The 24240-nt window shown below is 40.5% G+C and overlaps 1 protein-coding gene across 1 annotated transcript in view; it reads left to right on the top strand.

The window, feature by feature from the left end:
• Positions 1-24240, top strand: part of LOC149111788 (uncharacterized) — a 39391-nt gene extending 15151 nt beyond the window's left edge. The window contains exons 2-13 of the mRNA XM_089289393.1: positions 9118-9223; positions 10184-10630; positions 11114-11500; positions 12188-12482; positions 17225-17451; positions 19510-19694; positions 20485-20571; positions 20769-20960; positions 21458-21675; positions 22126-22166; positions 22903-22999; positions 23518-24240. Of these exons, the coding sequence (XP_089145519.1) occupies positions 9151-9223; positions 10184-10630; positions 11114-11500; positions 12188-12482; positions 17225-17451; positions 19510-19694; positions 20485-20571; positions 20769-20960; positions 21458-21675; positions 22126-22166; positions 22903-22999; positions 23518-23800 (2532 nt within the window). The 5' untranslated portion in view covers positions 9118-9150 and the 3' untranslated portion in view covers positions 23801-24240. The remainder of the gene's footprint in view (positions 1-9117; positions 9224-10183; positions 10631-11113; positions 11501-12187; positions 12483-17224; positions 17452-19509; positions 19695-20484; positions 20572-20768; positions 20961-21457; positions 21676-22125; positions 22167-22902; positions 23000-23517) is intronic.

Raw genomic sequence — 24240 nt, 5'->3', positions numbered from 1 at the left:
AGAACAGCTACTTGAGAATCTTTCAATGGTCTTTACATTCAGCTCAGGTCTTCATGGTATGACTGAGCGGAAAATAAAATAAATCGAGGTTTCGTTTGAGCCCGAAACGAGATCGAACACAAACGCAAAATATTACGATGTGTTTCAAACGAATTATAGCACTAAAATATCGCCGTATTTTTCTATGAGCTATAACTTTAAATGCCATAAAAACACTTCATACGGGTTAACTTTACACCCACCTGTTTGAAAATCAAAAAATATCTCTGGGCAAATGGTTTTAAGTCCCCCGCCTTGGCCTGTGCTTCTCATAAATTTTTCCCTGAACCGCCGTGAGAATGTAAACAATTGCCTGACGCTGGCGGTCACCCTGAATACATAATTCGTTTCCAACAAACCGCAGATGGCTATCTTAGAACATTTGGGTGAAAAAAGAAAAACATAATGGACCACTTTTAGCTTTAATATTTTGAAAGTCATCGCTTTGGAAATTTCGTTAATTAAAAACGCCAATTAAAAGCAATTTACTCGGAGTTCGGGTGTTACTGCTATGTCGTTTTAGGCTGTCGTTCTTTCTTTGATCATTTTAATTACAAGAACGAGTTCTAGAAAGAAAATCGTTCTAAGTTCATTTGTTAAGCGCAATGACAAGTTGATATTGTTGGTTTGTAGCCTTACGTGATCTGAAGGAACGCTACAGTGATTAAATTTGTATTTGTTGATTACGACGGATCGATTTTCGGTTAAACCTTTTTATTTGTACGAGCACATTTACTGCTTTTTCTCCTACTAAAAAGTCGGAAAAAGTAAAGTAAACAAATCCTAAAAGTCATAAATAAGAGGCATCGACAGTGCGAGTGTCTCGGTAAGCTGTTAATTTGAACAATTACTGTGCTGGACGGATGGCTTTCCTGGTTACCCACGTACTATACATAGTTCATTGTGCGCGAATGTTTCTGTTTCAAACAACTGAAAAACTCAATGCTTTTTTCCTTTTTTTCTTCAGTCTTAAAACTTAAGGTTAGAGTTAGGCTAAACCCTAAACTGTTTTGGCGGCCAACCTATTTTTGGCTAATTGCTTAATCAAATTATATATATATTTCATTGAAATTCGCTCCTCTGTGACCGACTTCCGCGAACAAAACAAGATGGATGTTCGCTGTTCATTTAAGACTACAATCCTGGTCAAAAGTGTTGGGACAGTTACGGCAGATGACTTCACAGGCAGCCGCTCTTAAGACCAAAACCGCGCAAGCCCGCCTACCCCCCTTCCCCATGTCAATGTTGATAAAAATCTTGAAGAAAAAAAATCCTTGACAATAGCTTCAGAATAGCCACGTTTCAAGAATTGTTCGCCTCCTAGAACAGTATTCTCGAACTAAAGAGACGATAAGATAGATATTCACGTCTTATTCCAATAATAGCGATTTTTCAGCAATCGCGTTTGGTTCCAACAAAACTGTCTAACCACTTTCTATTGTCCCTTTTTCCTTTTTTCCCACATCCGATCTAGTCTTTAGAATAGCTTCATTTTCATGCAACATTGCTAGGGGAGAGAGAGAGGGGGGGGGGGGGTCAATTGTACTTGCTTCTATTCATCTTTTGTTCTAAAACGTTAAGGACGTAGTTGAAATCGTGGGTTTTACCGCGCAAAAAGGGGAGGTGTCCCAACAACTTATGGCCAGGGTTGTAGGTTTACACTAGAGGAAATTGTTCCGGATTCGTGATGAATCCGGAACGTTTTAGTGCCGGATTGATTTTGCCGTTTACACAAAAGTGGACGAATCCAAAATAAAAACTCCCCGGTTTGGTAGTGTCTCCGGAGATTTTGAATCCGGAATTTAAAGTGGGAACTTTGAATCCGAAAACTTTTGAATCCGGAGAGTTTTGCGTTGTGAACGATTTTCTCTCGAATCCAGATATTTTTCCGCCTGTGATCTTTTGAGTTTGCGGTGGAACGAAAATGGCGGATTACATGATCCAGTCGTAGTCGAGTCGTAGGCACATTGATGGCCATTTGATGGCGGTCGCTGGGTGATTACCTCGTGCTGTTTCAGGTGTAGGTAATTACTTTTACAATGAGTAATGCCATACTCCTCAGAAACTCAATTTATACTTTACTGCGCATGGCACGATGGCACGATTGAAAACCTCGACGGTTTTCGACCCTAAACCCTAAATAAATACCTGGAAGGATCTGACATGATGGACAACAGTACCGTGGTCAGCGAGTTGAAAGGAAACTTCAGACTGTCTCAACCTACCCCTAGCCTTATTTTCGGAGGCATTTTGTTTCTCGTTGTCGAGGCAACAAACTGCTTGTTAACCCTTCCATCATGAATGTTCCCGGAGTTATCGTCGTGTATAAACGGTTAAGAATCCGAATATCCTTTCACTGTAAACACCTACTAATCCGAATACTCTAAAATTGATGAATCCGGGAACTCCTTTAGTGTAAACCTAGTCCTAGATCTACCACTGTGGTGTTTATTTGTCTACCAGTGTTATGATCTGCAAATTTCAGTTAATTGATCAAACAACCAAAGTAGAAAGATGGATTTTTTTTCCCAGTATGATTGAAACTTAAACGCAATTTCTTCCTCGGCTAATTCAATTCAAGAAATTCCGGGTTTTCTAGCTGAGTTTGAGCATATTGTGTAGGTACAAATTTTCTACACAGCTAAAAGAGCTGAGATGCCGTCACGCAGTTAGTAGTTTATAGAAATTATGGTATTTCCATTTGACTTTATTAGTCAGTCATGATTCAGTTACCATACTAAACCATAGAGGATTGGTTAAGTGTATCTCTAAAACTGCCACCGTATTGTAAGTTATCAATGAAATCAATAAAATAAACAAGTGTTAAAATCATTTCCCGGAGTAATGTAGTAACGTTCTTTATCATGGATGTCGTGGGTGTTGCAATGCAAATGAAAAAACATATATATTTATACTAATTTAAACAAAAAAAAACAAAAACAAAAGCAAAAAAAACATTTTCTATTATTTTATCCACACAACGTTTCAAAAATTGCTTTCATCGGATTGCTGGAAACGAATATTTACTCGAGAGTGGCTATCCGCGTCACGCAATTGCTTACATTCCAACGGCGGATTTGGGCAAAATCTATGACAAACACAGGCCAAGGCGGGCGACTTGAAACCATTTGCCCAGAGATATTTTTTGATATCCTAACAGGTGGGTGTATATTTAACCCGTAGAAAGTGTTTTTATGGTATTTAAAGTTATAGCCCATTGAAAAATATGGCGATGTTTTTATGCAATAATTCTCTTGCGACATACTGTAAAATTTTGCGTGTCAGTTTTGTCTCTTTTCGGGCTCAAAAGTAACTTTGATTTATTTTATTTTTCGCTCAGTCATACTACGAAGACCTGAACTGAATATAAAATCCATTGAAAGATTCTCAAGTAGTTGTTCTGCGGAGCGCGAAGCAATCAAATATTCGGAAAATTCAGCAAAACCGGAAGTAGATTTTGAGCCCAGTCGGGTCGAAATCGTTTTTGGCGTATTTCTACTAAAGAAAGCTGTATTAGCGGAAACTAACTATGGTCCGTTTCTATTCTTACTAGTACCTATCTATGGACAAAATACAAGCGAAATCAATTTTTCGACTTGTGCCATTGATAGGCGATTTAGGTCCATTTTTATAGGCATTCACTCTTAAGCTCCCCTCTAGCGGTGTTGTGACGGCTGCTGTTGCCATAGGACTAGCTGTCTCTTGTTACATTTGTAGAAAACGAAACAATGGAAAGTCTCTATCATTCTTGTCAGTTCTTTGAGTATTTGGATATTTATTGCACATGGGCTTGACCTACATGTAAAATTTTTCGCAGAAGGCGAAGTGAGCATTCATCACCATTATTGGATATATTTGCTTACTGAATGACTGACTGACTGACTGACTGACTGACTGACTGATATTGACTGACTGTCTGTCTGCCTGACTGACATATCCCGAATGAATCAGTTCAGATTCTAATGGCTTAATAAAATCGCGCTGTGATTGGTTAAAAACCCTCAGGTGGCCCAGGTTCAGTGATGACATTGCACTACCAAAATTATATCAACTGAATTAAACACTGTTACGCTAAAACGTGAGTTACCAATTTTCACGGATGAAAATTAATACTGCATGATTACTCTACCCACTGACTCCTATACTTTTTGTCAGCTCTAAAATGCTTGTGGTACATCGTCACGAGTCTCATAATTATCTTCCTTCTCATTATTATTCATTAAATGTATCGAAAGCATGCGGAGAAAGAAGGCTTAATTGATTACTTTATTTATTTTGCAACTTACAATGTCTGTTTGGAAAAGTGCCTTGTTTTGCAGCCATGTTTATTTACTCAGCTGAAAAACGACAGGAAAAAATATATCATTCAAGCGCTATAAGTTTCTTTAGCCGACTGACAGGAGGAAGTTCAATTTCAAATCATGGCTAACTTTACTTTAGCAAAGTAAAGTTCGTCGTTTGTTTAAACTGACAGTTGATAACCCACAACCCCAACCTCAAGAATTCGCTGTTTTCTTGTAGAAAGAGAATTTTTAAAAAAAGCCGCAACAGATCGATTGCCTGTGCACTTGTGTTTTAATATTGATTTTTAGGAGGCCAAAATCCCTGCTATCGTGTGCCTACACTATCAATGACCAGCAGATCAAATCTAAAACCTGTCTGAGTTAACGCTAAACTAGTCATACGATGACACAGATAGCGGTCCGGCAATTACCCATCGACACTGTGTCTCCGTAGTCTTCTTAGGAATGTACGGGTCCGCAAATGATCCCAGGACCGCAAATGATCCCGGACCGCAAATGATCCCCAAATTGGACCGCAAATGATCCCGGACCGGAAATGATCCCCATTTTGGACCGCAAATGATCCCGATCAAAAAATAAGGAACGGCATGGATGGTGGGATGGTGTGGATAGAGAATTGGCGCCGGGCGTACGTGAATACCGATCTTTTTATTTATCCGTCTTATAATTATGATAATGGCTTACAACTTGATTTTTTTTTTTCATACTTTCGACTAAACTTTGTTGATTACTACGATGTTATGAATATCACCACTCAATCATCAAAACAAGACTTGGCTCACATTTCTTTGCAATTCTCAGCAAAATTATGATCAGTGCAACATACGCTACATATCCTCCTTTGTTACACATTGATATTTCGGTGTTATAGTTAAATCACATTTTATCAGCCATTAATGCCACTCGTCTAAAGTTTTAACTAAAATATAACCATGAAGCAACTATTACAGAAGACGCTGTCACCTGAGTAGACCCACAAGCCTACAACGCTTCACCACTCTGTAAAACGCCTAGTGTGGAGCACTGGAAATTTGAACAAATTTATTTTATTATTTTTCCTTGGTCGTATTTTGGCTTTAATTCCTCGGAAATGACTACTTGAGTATTCTAAGAAGCCAAAATTCCAAGCTATAGTTATGAAGTTCAGCTTCATGACCACGCAAGGCCAAGGTTTGCGCTTCGTTTTGACAATTAGCTGTTTGATAGATGTTTGATACTATCGCCACCGGGATTTCGAGAATATTTACAAGTATGTGTTTTTGTAAGACTTCTAATTCAATAGATCGTCTTCACGTGACGTGTTTTTATCTTCATCAGGCATAAGAGGCGGTATATTTATATCTGTTTACAATTAGCGTGCTTCGTTTGGAAACCAGAGCATTTTGAATTTTAGAGTTATGGAGCCTGCGTGACACAAGGCTACGATCGAGTTTGTTGAAAAATATATACTAATCTCATGATTTTGAGCCTTTTTAGAAGTTAGAGCATTAGGAAAAGTGCTTATGTAAATGCTTGTTTGTTTAGTACTGATAGTCAGTCGCCTAGAAAGCCAAAGTAAGTTCCAGATGTTTACACTATATTCCGGCCGCCATATTGGTGTACCACGGATGTACACCAACATGGCGTTTTCTTACTGGACTCTGTAAATTTCTGGGAAACATTTACGACGAATATCTGACGTTTGGGGAAACGCACAGGCCTAAAACTTGGAGAAGTGTCTTATTTAGTTATCTTCTATAGCGTACATCACAACTTCTTAGCTTTTTCCATTGGTTGGTTTTCGATTTATTATTTCTGTTATTGCGTGACAGTGAAAACGATCTGTACCCTTCGAAGAACAAAACAGCAATTGTGGAAAGTTTTTTTGCAAAATGAAAAAAATATGTTTTTTAGTTCATTATTTTTGTACATGTTCTCACCTTCCTCTGATATAAATCCATGCCATTCCTTCTTTTTTGATCGGGATCATTTGCGGTCCAATATGGGGATCATTTCCGGTCCGGGATCATTTGCGGTTCAATTTGGGGATCATTTGCGGTCCGGGATCATTTGCGGTCCTGGGATCATTTGCGGACCCGTACAGGAACACTAGTGTATTTATTGATTTAAAAGCTAGACAGTGTATCCTAAAGCATCATTTGAGTAATCCACGGTACAAAAACAGCATTGTCTCTCCTGGTACAAGGTTCCCAACTAAGAAGGTAGGTTTTGCAACGATCTTTTGACTCACTCACTTTGATCCAAAAGCAACACGCTGTATCCTACAAGATCATTTGAGTACTCCACGGTACAAAAAAAAAAGCATTGTCTCTCTTGACAAAAGGTTGCCAAGTAAGAAGGTAGGTTTTGTAACGATCAGTTGACTCACTCAGTGCGCTTTCTTTAAATACCCAAAACAAGTGTTAACGAACAAGATGTGTTCGACATCCACACGTGAATAGTTCAAACCTGTGGCTTTAAACTGCTATTCTATTCTATCTGGAGTGGTTTTAACTCTCTGGCCCGAGTTATTCGAAGGCTGGATAACGTTATTCACCAGATAAATCGCTATCCAGTGGATAAGTGTTAACAAAACAAGCCACGCTATCCACTGGATAAAGATTTAACCGGTGGATAGCGTTACCTACCTTTCGAACAACCTGGCCTTTTACAGATTCGGCCCGGGGGGAGTACTCCCTTATATGGACTATATAGGTACGTGCGGTCCCAAAGGATATGGTATTTCAGCCGTTTTGGTCACAAAGAGGGTATGGTCTTTGCACTCTAGCCTTGATAGGGTAAGTTTTTAAGAAGAAGCCATTTTTTTCATCATTGTCGAAAAGAAAATCAATAAAAGCCCTTCACTCATTATGTTCTGAACTAGGGAACTAATTATAACGCAGGTCTGAAACAGGGTTTTGATTTAAGGGTCAGGTCATAAATAGGGTTTCGAATTTTTGGTAAGGTCAAAAATAGAGTAGGGAATATCGCAGATTTTGGTCATAAATAGCGTAAGGATTTTGGGAAGCGGGCCGCATAACCCCACCCAATTTTTCTGGGAATACCCTCCCGGGAGATTCGGTCAATTGACTCGAATTTATCAGGACTTCTTTGTTCATTTTCCGAAAACCTTAGGCCTCATTGCCTTTCCGAATATCACAGCTGACCATATTTTGGTACTCATATCACCAAACTTTGGGGTGAAAATTCTACGTGTTAAGAAATCGGAGGGGATTAAAGCCTCTTTCGAGCTGAAGCGATCCGTTGGGGCCTTTGCACCTGTCAGAAGTTTTAGATAAATAAGTGATCGTTATACGCCCTATTTCCTGTTTGTCTGTCCTTTAACTTCATCAAACTGAGCTAATCAGTCAACGTAAATTCCTTTCTGACCAGAGATTTCTTTTGATATCCGTCCGTTAACAACAGTTCATTTCAAATTGTAAACATGATCACCATTGCTGACACTGGAGAAAGAGTTCCTTTCTAAAACTTTCCAGCACCTAGTGTTGACTTGTCTTTATATTTTTGATTGGTTTATACATGATTCTATTTCAGACCAAACTTTGTGGTTTTTGATCATAAAGTCGAGATCGTATTTCATACCAGAAGGGCTCAAAACAATGTAAAATAAACAAATACCTATGTTGCTTATAATTATAAGGGAGCACTCCCTGCCCTCATTGAGACAATATTTTCACGGACTTGTTAACTTCTCTGAATGTGATCAAATATCTTCTCGTATAGCTAACAGTCAAAGACCAACCGTCAAAAAAATTCACGAGGTTCTCTTACTTGTCAAACAAGGAGAAACCAAAATATAAGCAGCTGCAAAGAAGAAGGTTTAAACTCAATGTTCCAAACGTCGGAGTAATACATTTCGTGGAAATAAACACTAATTTGAAATGCTCTCCTTAATTGTAAGAAAAAGGAAAACAGAATGGTCGTAAGTCAGACAGAGAGAGCACCGTTTTCTGCACGCCAACAACCATTTTGATTTGAAAGCAAAATTCACGTAAAAATTTCAACGCAAATTTCCAATTTCCAATTTTCAATTTCAAAGCAAAATTCATTTTGTTTTTGCCAATCACTAATGTATACAGGGAGGACAAATATATAACATCGTGACAGTTAATCAATTGATTTGTTGCTAACTCAAGTCAACGATATGTGTACTTAGAGACTGTTTTAACCTTTCTGGCTACGACTTCCCTTAATTTATTTAATTTCATCTAGCTTCTGAAAATCTGCGCCTGTCTTGTCAAAGTAATAATCTGCACGTGTAAGATGGGAAAGGAAATATTAAGGCGATTCAAATTTTACCTGTTGTAACAAAAATTCTGCAAAATTATGTAAGATTCTGGGACTTGCGAAAACCAATATCAATAAGTGCTTCGATCGTTTAGAATTCCGTGTGGACCATGCAGTTCGATTGACAAATGAGATATATACTGCTATCAATCTTAAATCTGTAATGGGACGAAAAAGATTTGGAAATTTTCCAGGGAATGCTCGTTTTAACGCAACTTCATGTAAAGTGGAACTAGAATAATGCCCACCAAGAACCAGGCCAAAAATAGCCAATAGCACCCACGTCACACTCTTTCACTATATCAGTGTAAAGTTGGGCCGAGCAAACTGTGCCGTTATGGCGTTATATTCTGCAAGCTCCAAAGAGCTTGACATTCCTCAACGTCTTATTGTTTTGAATGTTTTCCAATGATAAGTTATTGCGTATTAATTTATTTGAAAACAAAAACACATAATCTCTCGCCTTCATTTTTCACTTTTATTTCAGCTATTGGCATGTGCATCAGTTACTGAAGACAAAATGTCCCATGTCTACCTCGGTATCTTATGGCTGTATATAAATATCATTATTTCAAGCCAGACGTATGCAACAGGTAAATGATCTCGTAGAAAAACGAAAAGAAATTAGATTTGAGTCATTTGTGTTTGTGGCATACATGAAGTTACCGGCTCAACTACTCATCCATACTCTTTAGTCACTCAAGTACTCAAAGTAAGGAGCAGGAATGGTTATGAAACTTGGAAAACTTCTTTATTGAATGTTTTTGTTGGCTATTTTGGGGATTGATCCTGCACAAAATCTGGCAGAATACAAAAGTTGGTTATGTGTGCTCCTACAATTAACCAATAGAAACACTGCAATTAGGTAATTCATGCATACATGTCGTCTGTGAGCATAAAACAAGAGATGTGCAGGGTCAAGCACCTTCTGACCTAAATCTTAGCCTCTTTATTTGCTTCTTTGACATCTACCGGGTTTCTTAACCATTTTTCTCTATTACCTGAAAAAGTAACAATTTATAACCTTTATTTACCCTCGGTAGTGTTATAGCACAAGTGCTAGTGGGGCCCAGCAACACAACTGAAACAAATAATTCAAATTTAACATAACATTTTTAAGAATCCCAACTGGCCGGAGGCAAACCAGTTGGCTATTTACAAGCGTGGCCGAGGATTTGAACTTGGGACTACCGAGAAACAAATCCAGGTAATCGTCAGAGTGGGACTCGAAACCGGGACCTCTGGATTGCGAGTCCGACACACCGACCACTCGGCCACGCTGTCACCACCTAAGTTGCCTTACCTAAGTTGAACATCAGTGCTTTGGATGGTTAACGAGCGCATGTGATGCCGGAGGACAACATCCTTTCCAGGGCCTCTCTCTCTCTCCGCCCTCAAGAGCGGGGGAACGAGGTTGGCCGGATGATCGATCACAAACATGAAGTAAACAACATTCCCTGATATTCTTGGGCAGTTACACTAAAAAAAAAAAAAACTCTATGACAATTCACACACTTTAAACAATTTATTATATATTTATTCATTTATTTCAGATTTTGCTGGCATTTTAGCCGGTGACGATAATCTCACAGTTTTTGCGGACGGACGTCTCGTTGGCTACAACGGCGGCACCTGGAACGCGGGAAAGTGGTTTTCATTCCCAAACGAGACGAAGGTAATTACCGTGTTTGTTTACAACGGACCAAATGGGTTCGGTGGATTCCTAGGAGTGTTTAGTAACGGACTGGTCACAGATAGCGGCTGGAAATGCAACGAAACCTCGATTACACCAGACGATGGATGGGAGCAAACCAATTTGACCGATAACACATGGCCAAACGCCTTCGTCAGACATGATAATAGTGGTCGACACAATTCGGCTCACGTGTATGGAATTCCTAAAGATGTTCACTGGATCAGTGTAGAAAATCATTACGCTACCAAATTCACCTGTAGACGTCGTATTAGTAAGGAGGAAAGACTTAGCAATACATGTAGCAGTAAGTATTCAGTTTCTCTATTCCCGGCTTCAGCCATTGTTACAAATAAAGTTATCGAAACGTACTTTTAAACAACTACATAAAACAGTTAGGTCACTGAGATTCTTTCGATACTGTGTAGATTCGTTATTTTAGACTTTTGCTCAGTGTCAGGAACAACCACATAGTCTGAAAAAATCAGTTGCTGTTTTCCTTTTTTAACACTTTAGCATCAATAAACCCTCGTGAGACGACTTAGTCTTTTAGTTTCTAAAAAATAAAGCAATCAACATTGAAATCTGTAACCTCGCTGCCCAAATTTTGGTATTCTTCTACTTCTTGCAGTTTTCTTATAATTCCATGGCGTTTAACTCTTGGTGCAATCATCAATATTCAGTTTCACGACAGCAGCGGGAGTTAGGTGCCAAAGATACTCACGCTTCGCTTGGTAAATTCACGATTTTGACAATTTGATAAAGTTATTGTGATGAATTCTTCCCATAGCTTTGATAACAATCCTTGCAACAAAGCAAAGAATGACTGTCGAGCTCTATCTTGATGGAGTTTTCACAACAAAAGCAGTTGGCAGCTTGACGGTTGTCAAAGATCAGCACCAACTTCAAGCAGTACATGTGGAAGACAAGATTGGTGACGCCGATGTTTTCTTTGTGGCGTCGTCCAGCAATGGTGTTAGAACTAACAGATCGTGGAAATGTACAAACAAATACCACCAGGGTTGGTTTCTTCCTAATTTTAGCGACGCTTCATGGCCAAAACCTTATGCGGATGATAACAATAAAGTAGTGTATTTCGTAGCACCAGATGCCAAGTGGATCGCATACCTTCCGGCCAAAAGTAATAAAATCTTCTGTCGGCGGAAAACCACTGTAGGTAAACACCATCCACTTGATTACCTACAGAATAGTTGATAGAAAGGCCCCGACTTAAAAGTACGGTTGCTTAGCTAAGATAAAGGTAACATAGAATTACCGTACTTACGAAGCAACGCACTCAGCTCAGTTGCAAATCCGAAAGACCTCCAGGTACGAATAAATAAAATACTTTTCAACGGAGGCGATAGGAAGGCAAACGAATTCCTGAGCCGAAGAATAAGATCTTTGGTGAGTTGTTCAGCTGAAGAATTCAAGAATTTACACTCCAAGACAATGCAAGTTAAGTTTTGCAACTTACTACATGGATAGTAAGCAACTCAATGCAACGTTAAAAGTTTTGCAACTTACTACATGGATAGTAAGCTAGGGTCGCTAAGATACAACATACAACTGAGGGCCTCCCAGTTGGGTTGGGGGTAGCATGTTTTCCTGATCCCTTGAAAATTCCACTTTTTTCCCATTGTTTCTGTTCCATATTTGGTCAAAGCTCCCATTAGTAAATTATCATCTGTTCCCTTGAAATAAATGAACACGTTCTCTTGTTCCTCAAAACCCCTGGGAGGCCATTAGAAGCCAAGGTTTGCAAATGTAATCAGCGTTTCTAAATACTTCGGATTTCAACATTGCACGGTGCAGAAATATAGAAAGTCCTTTACTGAAAACAGTCTTTGTTTGTTTCACTTAGAGCATGGCCTCCATATAGTTCCCAGCTGCGTAACTCCAAGTTCGGTTATGATTGCTTCTTCAACAGTAGCACTACAAAATGCCACCAGTTCACCAACAATTTCCAGTGAATGGAACACGAACACGAACACGAACAGCCCGAACACGAACAGCCCGAACACGAACAGCGAGAACACGAACAGCCCGACCACAAACACGCTAAGTGCATCAGTGATCGTGCTCGTCACTATTAGTGGTGTGACGGCTGCTGCGGTCATTGGACTTGCTGTTTCTTGTTACATTTGGAGAAAATGGAGGTTTTTATCAATCTTTTTAGTTCCTTGAGTATTTGGATAATTATTGTTGATAGGTTACCACAAACAATTGTACAACGTTTGACCGCCTAGCTCTGTATTAACTTGCTCACTGGCTCGCTTCATTCTTTACTATACTTACCAATTTGCTTAAACAGTGACAGACTGACTGACTGACCTAAAGACTGACTGACTCACTCATGTGCGTCAAGAAAGCACGATTAGTTATAAAGAGAACCCTCAGGAATCAATATTTACAGAAGTGGCTTGAAACCCAGAATAGGCCATCAACAAGTTCAAGAGAGACATTTACACAAAAGGAAGTAAAAAATAATTATCAATTTGAAAACCACCTGACATTAATTACAAAGCCAGCACGCAGAATTCGCCTGACTAGGCTTAGATTAGGATGTCATGCATTACGAATACAAACTGGCAAATATGAAAATAGAGGAGCATTAATCCCAGTAGAAGAGCGGACATGTTTAATATGCAAAGGAAATTGCATAGAAAATGAACAGCACTTTTTGATGTATTGTCGGGTGTATACCACATTAAGACGTGAGCTGTAATCACATATTTCAAACGCTGACACCCATTACCCCAGTTTAAGGGATAACGAGAAGGCGAAGTTTTTACTCAGAGCAGAAAACACAGTTACATCTAAAATTATAGGAAAATATATCCATTCAATGTTTCTAAAAGGAAAGAGATTCTTGGTTCACAAATGAAATAAACGCAATAAATTTGTCTAATTAATTGTATAGGGATATGATAAATGCTATCTTGCATTTTTGTTAGTTAATAGACCAATACCTCCCTTTGGAAAGTAACGCGCAATTAAGAATACTATTATTACTATTACTATTACTATTACTGACTCACTGACTCACTGACTCACTGACTCACTGACTCACTGACTCACTGACTCACTGACTCACTGACTGAGCAGAAAACACAGTTACATCTAAAATTATAGGAAAATATATCCATTCAGTGTTTTTAAAAGGAAAGACATTCTTGGTTCACGAATGTAATAAGCGCCATGACTTTTTCTAATTAATTGTATACGGATATGGTAAATGTTATTTTGTATTTTTCTCAGTTAATGTTCAAACCTTTGTTGTATTTAGACCAATACCTCCCTTTGGAAAGTAACGTGCAATAAAGAATGCTATTATTACTGTTACTATTACGGACTCGCGGACTCACTGACGCACTGACTCACTGACTCACTGACCCACCGACTCACCGAATCACTGACTCACTGACTTACTGACTCACCGACTCCCTGACTCTCTGACTCACTAACAAAGTCACTGACTCACTGACTCACTGACTCACTGACTCACTGACTCACTGACTCACTGACCCACCGACTCACCGACTCACTGACTCACTGACTTACTGACTCACCGACTCCCTGACTCTCTGACTCACTAACAAAGTCACTGACTCACTGACTCACTGACTCACTTACACACTGACTCACTGATTCACTGGCTCACTGGCTCACTGACTCACTGACTCACTGACTCACTGACTCACTGACTCACTGACTCACTGACTCACTGACTCACTGACTCACTGACTCACTGACTCGCTGACTCACTGACTCACTGACTCCCTGACTCTCTGACTCACTAACAAAGGCACTGACTCACTGACTCACTGACTCACTTACACACTGACTCACTGATTCACTGGCTCACTGGCTCACTGACTCACTGACTCACTGACTCACTGACTCACTGACTCACTGACTCACTGACTCACTGACTAACTCACTCACTAACAAAGTCACTGACTCACTGACTCACTGACTCACTGACTCACTGACTCACTGACTCACTGACTCACTGACTCACTGACTCACTGACTCACTGACTCACTGACTCACTGACTCACTGACCCACCGACTCACCGACACACTGACTCACTGACTTACTGACTCACCGACTCCCTGACTCACTGACTCACTAACAAAGTCACTGACTCACTGACTCACTGACTCACTTACACACTGACTCACTGATTCACTGGCTCACTGGCTCACTGACTCACTGACTCACTGACTCACTGACTCACTGACTCACTGACTCACTGACTCACTGACTCACTGACTCACTGACTCACTGACTCACTGACTCACTGACTCACTGACTCACTTACACACTGACTCACTGATTCACTGGCTCACTGGCTCACTGACTCACTGACTCACTGACTCACTGACTCACTGACTCACTGACTCACTGACTCACTGACTCACTGACTCACTGACTCACTGACTCACTGACTCACTGACTCACTGACTCACTGACTCACTGACTCACTGACTCACTGACTCACTGACTCACTGACTCACTGACTCACTAACAAAGTCACTGACTCACTGACTCACTGACTCCCTGACTCTCTGACTCACTAACAAAGGCACTGACTCACTGACTCACTGACTCACTTACACACTGACTCACTGATTCACTGGCTCACTGGCTCACTGACTCACTGACTCACTAACAAAGTCACTGACTCACTGACTCACTGACTCACTTACACACTGACTCACTGGCTCACTGGCTCACTGACTCACTGACTCACTGACTCACTGACTCACTGACTCACTGACTCATTGACTCACTGACTCACTGACTCACTGACTCACTGACTCACTGACTCACTGACTCACTGACTCATGGACTCACCGACTCACGGACTCACTGACTCACTGACTCACTGACTCACTGACTCACTGACTCACTGACTCACTGACTCACTGACTCACTGACTCACTGACTCACTGACTCACTGACTCACTGACTCACTGACTCACTGACTCACTGACTCACTGACTCACTGACTCACTGACTCACTGACTCACTGACTCGCTGACTCACTGACTCACTGACTCCCTGACTCTCTGACTCACTAACAAAGGCACTGACTCACTGACTCACTGACTCACTGACTCACTGACTCACTGATTCACTGGCTCACTGGCTCACTGACTCACTGACTCACTGACTCACTGACTCACTGACTCACTGACTCACTGACTCACTGACTCACTGACTCACTGACTAACTCACTCACTAACAAAGTCACTGACTCACTGACTCACTGACTCACTGACTCACTGACTCACTGACTCACTGACTCACTGACTCACTGACTCACTGACTCACTGACTCACTGACTCACTGACCCACCGACTCACCGACACACTGACTCACTGACTTACTGACTCACCGACTCCCTGACTCACTGACTCACTGACTCACTGACTCACTTACACACTGACTCACTGATTCACTGGCTCACTGGCTCACTGACTCACTGACTCACTGACTCACTGACTCACTGACTCACTGACTCACTGACTCACTGACTCACTGACTCACTGACTCACTGACTCACTGACTCACTGACTCACTGACTCACTGACTCACTGACTCACTGACTCACTGACTCACTGACTCACTGACTCACTTACACACTGACTCACTGATTCACTGGCTCACTGGCTCACTGACTCACTGACTCACTGACTCACTGACTCACTGACTCACTGACTCACTGACTCACTGACTCACTGACTCACTCACTGACTCACTGACTCACTGACTCACTGACTCACTGACTCACTGACTCACTGACTCACTGACTCACTGACTCACTGACTCACTGACTCACTGACTCACTGACTCACTGACTCACTGACTCACTGACTCACTGACTCACTGACTCACTGACTCACTGACTCACTGACTCACTGACTCACTGACTCACTGACTCACTGACTCACTGACTCACTGACTCACTAACAAAGTCACTGACTCACTGACTCACTGACTCCCTGACTCTCTGACTCACTAACAAAGGCACTGACTAACTGACTCACTGACTCACTTACACACTGACTCACTGATTCACTGGCTCACTGGCTCACTGACTCACTGACTCACTGACTCACTGACTCACTGACTCACTGACTAACTCACTCACTAACAAAGTCACTGACTCACTGACTCACTGACTCACTGACTCACTGACTCACTGACCCACCGACTCACCGACACACTGACTCACTGACTTACTGACTCACCGACTCCCTGACTCACTGACTCACTAACAAAGTCACTGACTCACTGACTCACTGACTCACTTACACACTGACTCACTGGCTCACTGGCTCACTGACTCACTGACTCACTGACTCACTGACTCACTGACTCACTGACTCATTGACTCACTGACTCACTGACTCACTGACTCATTGACTCACTGACTCACTGACTCACTGACTCACTGACTCACTGACTCACTGACTCATGGACTCACGGACTCACGGACTCACTGACTCACTGACTCACTGACTCACTGACTCACTGACTCACTGACTCACTGACTCACTGACTCACTGACTCACTGACTCACTGACTCACTGACTCACTGACTCACTGACTCACTGACTCACTGACTCACTGACTCACTGACTCACTGACTCACTGACTCACTGACTCACTGACTTGCTTATTCTCCTCGTGCCAGCTGGGATATAAGACCGCAATGATATCCTGCCACTAAGCACTACTCCGTGCTGTGGCCTGCGCTTCACCTCATGGGAGACCACATTTTCGCTCCTTCATCATTGTCCTCCGGCAAGTAACTTGTGGTATGCTTTCATCGGGCATCCTCAATTTGTGTACTTATGTGATGCCATTTGACAATGGATGTTGCAGGCAAAATAATGAAAACGAGCTGCAAATGAAAGATCCGACAAGAGATAAATGGGAAATGACGAGTAATGACGTCACTATATATGAAGAACTCGGTCATGGCGCCTTTGGTAAAGTTTGCAAAGGAATCATGCAGGTCCCTTCGTGTATGAAACGACGTCAAGCTGTTAATAACAAATCAGAGACAATTTCAAAATCTACAATAACTGTGGCCGTTAAGATGCTTCAAGGTATGCCAAATGAATCTGAGATATATAAAAATTATACTGTAATTGTTCGAACCCTGGTCGGGAACATTGTGTAAGACATCTTGGGTAAGACACTTTACTCTCACAGTGCCTCTCTCCACCCAGGCGTATAAAAGAGTACTGTACGGGTCCGCAAATCATCCCAGGACCGCAAAAGATCCCCAAATTGAACCGCAAATGATCCCGGACCGGAAATCTTCCCCATATTGGACCGCAAATGATCCCGACTAAAAAATAACGAATGGCTTGGATCTATATCAGAGGTAGGTTAGAACATGTACAAAAATTATGAACTAAAAAAAATGTTTTATCATTTTACAAAAAAAATATTCCACAGTTGCTGTCTTGATCTCCGAACGGTAAAGATCGTTTTCCCTGTCACGCAATAAAAAAAAAAAAAAACGAAAACCAACCAATGGAAAAAGCTAGGAAATTGTGATGTACGCGATAGAAGACAACTAAATATGACACTTCTCCAAGTTTAGGCCTGTGCGTTTCTCCGAACTTCAGAAATTCGTCGTAAATGTTTCCCAGAAATTTACAGAGTCCAGTAAGAAAAGCCATGTTGGTATACATCGTGGTACACCCCAATATGGCGGCTGGAATATAGTGTAAACCTCTGGAACTTACTTTGGCTTTCTGGGCGACTGATTATCAGTACTAAACAAACAAGCATTTATATAGGCACTTTTCCTAATGCTCTAACTTCTAGAAAGGCTCAAAATCATGAGATAAGTATACATTTTTCAACAAACTCGATCGTAGCCTTGTGTCACGCAACCTGCAAAACCCTGAAAGTCAAAATGCTCTGGTTTCCAAACGAAGCACCCTAATTGTAAACAGATATAAATATACCGCCTCTTATGCCTAATGAGGATAAAAATACGTCACGTGAAGACGATCTATTGAATAAGAAGTCTTAGAAAAATACATGCTTGTAAACATGCTCGAAATCCCAGTGGCCATAGTATCAAACATCTATCAAACAGCTAACTTGTCATAACGAAGTGCAAGCCTTGGCCTTGCTTGGTCATGAAGCTGAACTTCATAACTATAGCTTGGAATTTTGACTTCTTAGAATACTCAAGTAGTCATTACCGAGGAATCAAAGCCAAAATACGACCGAGGAAAACTTACAAAATAAATTTGTTCAAATTTCCAGTGCTCCACACTAGGTGTTTTACAGAATGATGAAGCGTTGTAGGCTTGTGGGTCTACTCAGGTGACAGCGTCTTCGTTAATAGTTGCTTCATGGTTAGATTTTAGTTTAAAACTTTAGACGAGTGGCGTTAATATAATGGCTGATAAAATGTGATTTAACTGTAACACCGAACTATCAATGTTTAACAAAGGAGGATATGTAGCGTATGTTGAACTGATCATAATTTTACTGAGAATTGCAAAGAAATGCAAGCCAAGTCGTGCTTTGATGATCGAGTGTTGATATTCATAACATCGTAGTTAGCAACAAAATTTAGTCGAAAGTATGAAGAAAAAGCAAGTTGTAAGCCACTATAATTATAAGATGGCTTTAATAAAAACATCGGTATTGACGTACGCCAATTCCCTATCCACACCATCCCACCATCCATGTCATTCCTTATTTCTTAGTCGGGATCATTTGCGGTCCTGGGATCATTTGCGGACCCGTACAGTACAAGCTAATTTAATGCTTTGGGGCAACCCCGCGATCGACTGGCATCCCATCAAGGGGGAAGGAGAAACATTTTCTGAAACCGGAGGTAAGCGCTGGCCTGATGGGCCACATAGCTCATATGCAGACTTTATACCTTAAGATATAAAAAGCGCGTCAATTGCAAACTGATAATTTGGTATATCGTATTTGAAATATTTGCTTCAGATGCACGGTGCAATGAGGTATGCTTTGCCAACGTTTAAACAGAACCTTTTAAAAATCAAACTTGCGTCAGTATGGCATTAATTTTCATAAATAGGCTGGATGTCCATACGTGACATGCTTAAACATGACATCACTACTAAGCTGTATTATTTCAAGGTCCTCTTGCATAAACCTTTCAGACAATGCCACTCCAGACCAACTGAATGATTTCTTGGAAGAGATTACCCTTATGAAAGCAGTCGGTTCTCACAAGAACATCGTGAATTTGATTGGCTGTTGTACTAAGTCCTCGCCAAATTTTCTCGTCGTGGAGTATGCAGCAAAAGGAGACCTGCTTTCTTACCTGAGAGAACGAAGAAAAAAGGTAAACGCATTAGGATACCCTGAATTCGAGCAACATCACGTATGAATGCTTGTGCTCTTTTCTTAATGAAATAAATGATCGGAAGCTGTTGAAGTGTGAGCTGCCAAAACATGTACACTTCAAATTTCAACAATCAATGGCTCAAATTAGGTCTTAAATGACTCGGATCCTACTTATCTATTTTAAATGATATAATTACAGGCATAGATAGAATTACACTACCATCGAGTCCTTAACTACAGTGGTACACTAATGACACAGTGTAAAATTAAATGATAAGTTTACTCCCTTTGCCGTTTACTTTCTCTTCATTTATCTCCTCAAGCATTTTGAGAGCTCGTATTATCGTATCAAAATTTGTTTTAAAATAAATAGCAGGTGCTACAAAGAATGGACTAGCATCCCACCCAGGGGGTTGAAATACCCCTAGTCGCTTCATGTCTCACTAACCGGGATCAGCGCCGGCCTGATGGGCTCGGCTCGTATACTTTACCTTACCTCACTACTCCAAAGAATGGTCTTATCGACTATTTTAGCACGTTAAGAAACGCTTTCAGATGAGAAATCGACTGAGCTTTTTTTCGAGCCAAAAAACAAACGTGGCCCAGATAAAGACCAGGTATTCGTTAGGCACGGTTCCAGAGTACGCCCTAGCAAGTTCATTTCGACTGCGTCCAACCACAATCTTTGAGCCTGCACCGAGAGATGAAAGACTATTTACCCCGGCTAATTAACCATAATTTAACACATGACTTGTAAGGTGTTGTAATCTTTGCCCTCTGATTTCCAGGTAAAACAAACCAATATGGAATACGTACAGATACGAGAAAACACGCCAGAAACTTCAAGAGAACTGAACAAGGATAGTACAGGCATTGTAAGACAGGTTTCACTTGGTATTATCATTATAACAACTAAAATGTAGACATTTGTAAAAATTCCTCTCCATCGAGGTCCATCTCATAAATTCTCCGGAACTAGAGAAAGTATGATTTTTTTTATTATTATTAGTATACCCCGATTGTCAAATAATGTATTTTGAAGTTAAATTAACCTTCTCCGTAATCCCTGCAGCATTGTGGGCCTGGCATAAACGACATTGGCGAAATTAACGTCGCTTTCCTGAAGACAGACAGCAGTATGGATATAAGAATTAACAGCACCCGGTCCTTGAGAGATGAAGAACAACATGAAGGAGACGAAGTCAACGGTTCTTTAACCCCGCAAGACATGATGTCCTTCTCCTGGCAAATAGCACAGGGAATGGCAAGTTAGAAAAGATTTGTTCCTTTTAAGTGTTTAGCGTAGGCGATTGTCCGAAGTGTGTTAATTGCTTTATACGAGTCGGGTCATCTTTCTGGACCCCGGTATTCATTTGGTCGGGAGACTTGACTGTTCAGGTTTGGTTCTTTTTTCTTTAAGAATCTCATACTGTTTAAAATGAATTGCTTTTTCACGACGTGTCATGTTCCTGACCCCTATTTCTTGTTTCTGTACTTTAGAAAGACAACGCTAGACTGCGAGTAATCTTTCTTTTGCTCGAAGATTCGCGAGGGAAGAAACGCACTTGGCTTTCTTCCCGCGGATTTCCGAGCAAAATAGAGACTGTTCACAGTCTAAGATGACTGCACAGTTATTGTTGAGATTTGCTGACAATGTCGGTGTTCATTTAGTTGGCTGATTTTGAAAAACGTCCTTACACTACTGTAACGAATGCGAGATTTCCTGTGTCCATAGTGATTAACCATATTTAACGTGTTTAGCAATACTTATCCGCAAAGGGCATTGTTCATCGGGATCTCGCCGCTCGCAATATCTTACTCTGTGACGACAAACTTGTCAAAGTCGCTGATTTTGGCTTGGCGCGGAGCACGCTGGGAGAGAATGTGTATCACATGACAGGTCAACACAATAAGCTTCCTGTGAAGTGGATGTCACCTGAAGCCATAAATGACGGTGTTTTTACCTCAAAGAGTGACGTGTAAGTGCATCAGAAAGTGAACATGTAACTTAATTTTCCAGATAATTAACTTGATAAAATGATGCAATAATAGGACTGAGAAAATGGGTTTATTGTGATTGGCTGACAGCAAGCTAATTTTTAGCAGGCACTTTAGTGCAAATTAACGCGGGAGCGTACGTAATTTTTTCAGTCATATGAGTAAGTCATATCGCGGCTTGAGCAATTAGGGATTAACCCTACTCGCGATATTTAAAAAAAAAGTAAATAGCAACTGCCTACTGAAAGGTTCGTGGAATTTTTAGAGAAGTTTTAAATATTACTCTTTCGATAAATTCTCTATTGTTCTCCTATTTATACAGCTTTCTTGTCTTAATACAAGGAAAATCGAAAAACTAGGTTTCTAAACATTAGTGAGTCCCAAAATACGTCAAATAGATCATTTTTTCTTCGTCTATATTTTGTGGTTAGGTGGTCATATGGTGTCCTTCTCTGGGAGATAGCGACTCTCGGTAAGTATTTTAATGTACTAACCTTATATGGTTGGACTCGCCTCCATATCGAACCGTCTGGGCTCGAGCCCTGGCTGATGACATTGTGTTGTGTTCTTGGGCAGGACACTTTACTCTCACAGTGCCTCTCTCCACCCAGGTGGATAAATGGGTACCGGCTAATTTAATGCTTCGTCCGCAGTGGACCAGCAGCCTAAGCAAGAGGAAGTAGAAATACTCCTGGTCACCTCATGTTTCTGGAACCGGAAATAAACTCCGGCCAGATGAGCTTCTTTGCTCGTATGTAGACCTTATGTTATGGAATTTCGTGTCTCGCTGATATATTTTTGCCTATATATTAGTTGCCCTAAAACGTATAACAATGTGTGTCGTATGTGTTAGGACGGGTTATTTAATCGTGAAACACACTGCTGGGAGTTACTGATCCAACTTTTAAATACAAAACTGACAACCAACCGCACAGGATAATATAAGCAGTGAATACATTTTACCGGACGACTGGACCTACTTAGTGGTTCGTAACATTGTTCTTTGCAATACTGCAAGTGTTGTTCAATCATTGTAGATCTGGTCACTGTCCTCACAACATTAGGCATCTGTATTCTGTCGCCACTTTCGAGGATTAGTATTTTACTACCATAAGAAACGTCTCGATAGAAGTACGGTCTATTTGTAAATTCCACAAAGTGATCGACCTTCATGGAGCGATAACAAACGAGATGTATTTCATTTTTAGGAGGGTTCCCGTACCCCGGCATAAAAAGCAGAGAACTCATGAGATTACTGAGAAGAGGACACAGAATGGAAAAACCAGATACATGCTCAGAAGAGTTGTAAGTCACATTGGTGGGGGAAGAAGATGGATGGGTTGCTATGTTAGATTATTTCTCACAGAGAAAAAAAACGGATTAGAATAATAATGCAGGGATGAGGTTTTGTATTTCAAAATATCAAGGAACTAATTAGCCGCACCGGCCGTAAATCGTCATGTCAATATAGCGTATAAAAAAAATCATAGAATATCTTTTTCGCTCAAAGGTATGTGAAACGTATTGTCAGTTTGAAATGGGAAGTAAAGAGAACGTGTTTTGTTGTTTTTTGTTTTTGTTGTTGGTTTTATTATCTCTTGTTTTTTTTTTTGTTGTTGTTGTTGTTGTTTTTTTAATTTATTTTTCGTTATTGTTCTTCTTGTTGTTGTTGGTTTCGTTTTGTTTTTTGATTTTTCGTTTTTATTGTTATTGTTGTTGTTGTTTCTATTTTTTTTTTTTTTTTTTTTTTTCAGAGTCGGGAGTTTGAGTCAAAAAAACCATTTCACATATTCAAAGTATTTCTCATGTGCTTTTTCTAACAGCTATCAATTGATGAGGCGTTGTTGGGCGGACAATCCCGATACGCGGCCAACCTTTACCGAGCTGTGCCAAGATCTAGAAGACTGGATGCAAAGAGAAGTTCCTTATCTTGACATGGACCAGCTAGATGAAAATCAACCTTACTATGACGCGTCAGCAGTATCATTGTCCAGTGGATCTTCATGCGAGGGGCATTCTCCTGGTCAGAGCCTCACTTCAAACATCGATGCAGACAATTTGGCTCACGACGAAAACCAAGTTACGTCTGAATTTACAAGCTTTTAAAAAGACATCATAAAATCAACGCATATAGAGACACAGGCAAAATCAGGTCTCTAATAAACATGCTCTAGCTTAGTAGATTTATCTTGTTTGCTGAGACACCAGACTAGGAATAAAAGATTCCTCGAAATAGTAATGAGTTTAACCACATAATTAAAACGTCAGGCGACTGTGACACCTTACGATGGGACTGTGTTTTTCATCTGGCAACATTTCTTGGGAAACAACAGTGCAAAATGCCATGAAAACTGAAAAGGAGAACAACTAGAGACATGAAAAGCGTAGCATAGCCTACAGGTTTTATAAGAAATAATAGTAATTATAACGAGCGCACAAGACTTGACGTAAGTAAACTTTTTCTTAAAATTTCTTTTAAAGTCTTTCCTGTTCCTCTTTCTAATATTGTAAACTGGTTGTTAAACGGGAATAAATTCTTGCTTTAC

This window comes from Orbicella faveolata, unplaced genomic scaffold, assembly GCF_042242905.1.
Source record: "Orbicella faveolata isolate gen_17 unplaced genomic scaffold, um_ofav_v1 contig_2, whole genome shotgun sequence".
Lineage (NCBI taxonomy): Eukaryota > Metazoa > Cnidaria > Anthozoa > Scleractinia > Merulinidae > Orbicella > Orbicella faveolata.
The sequence above is the reverse complement of the archived record's forward strand: the minus strand, read 5'-3'. Positions and strand labels throughout refer to the sequence as shown.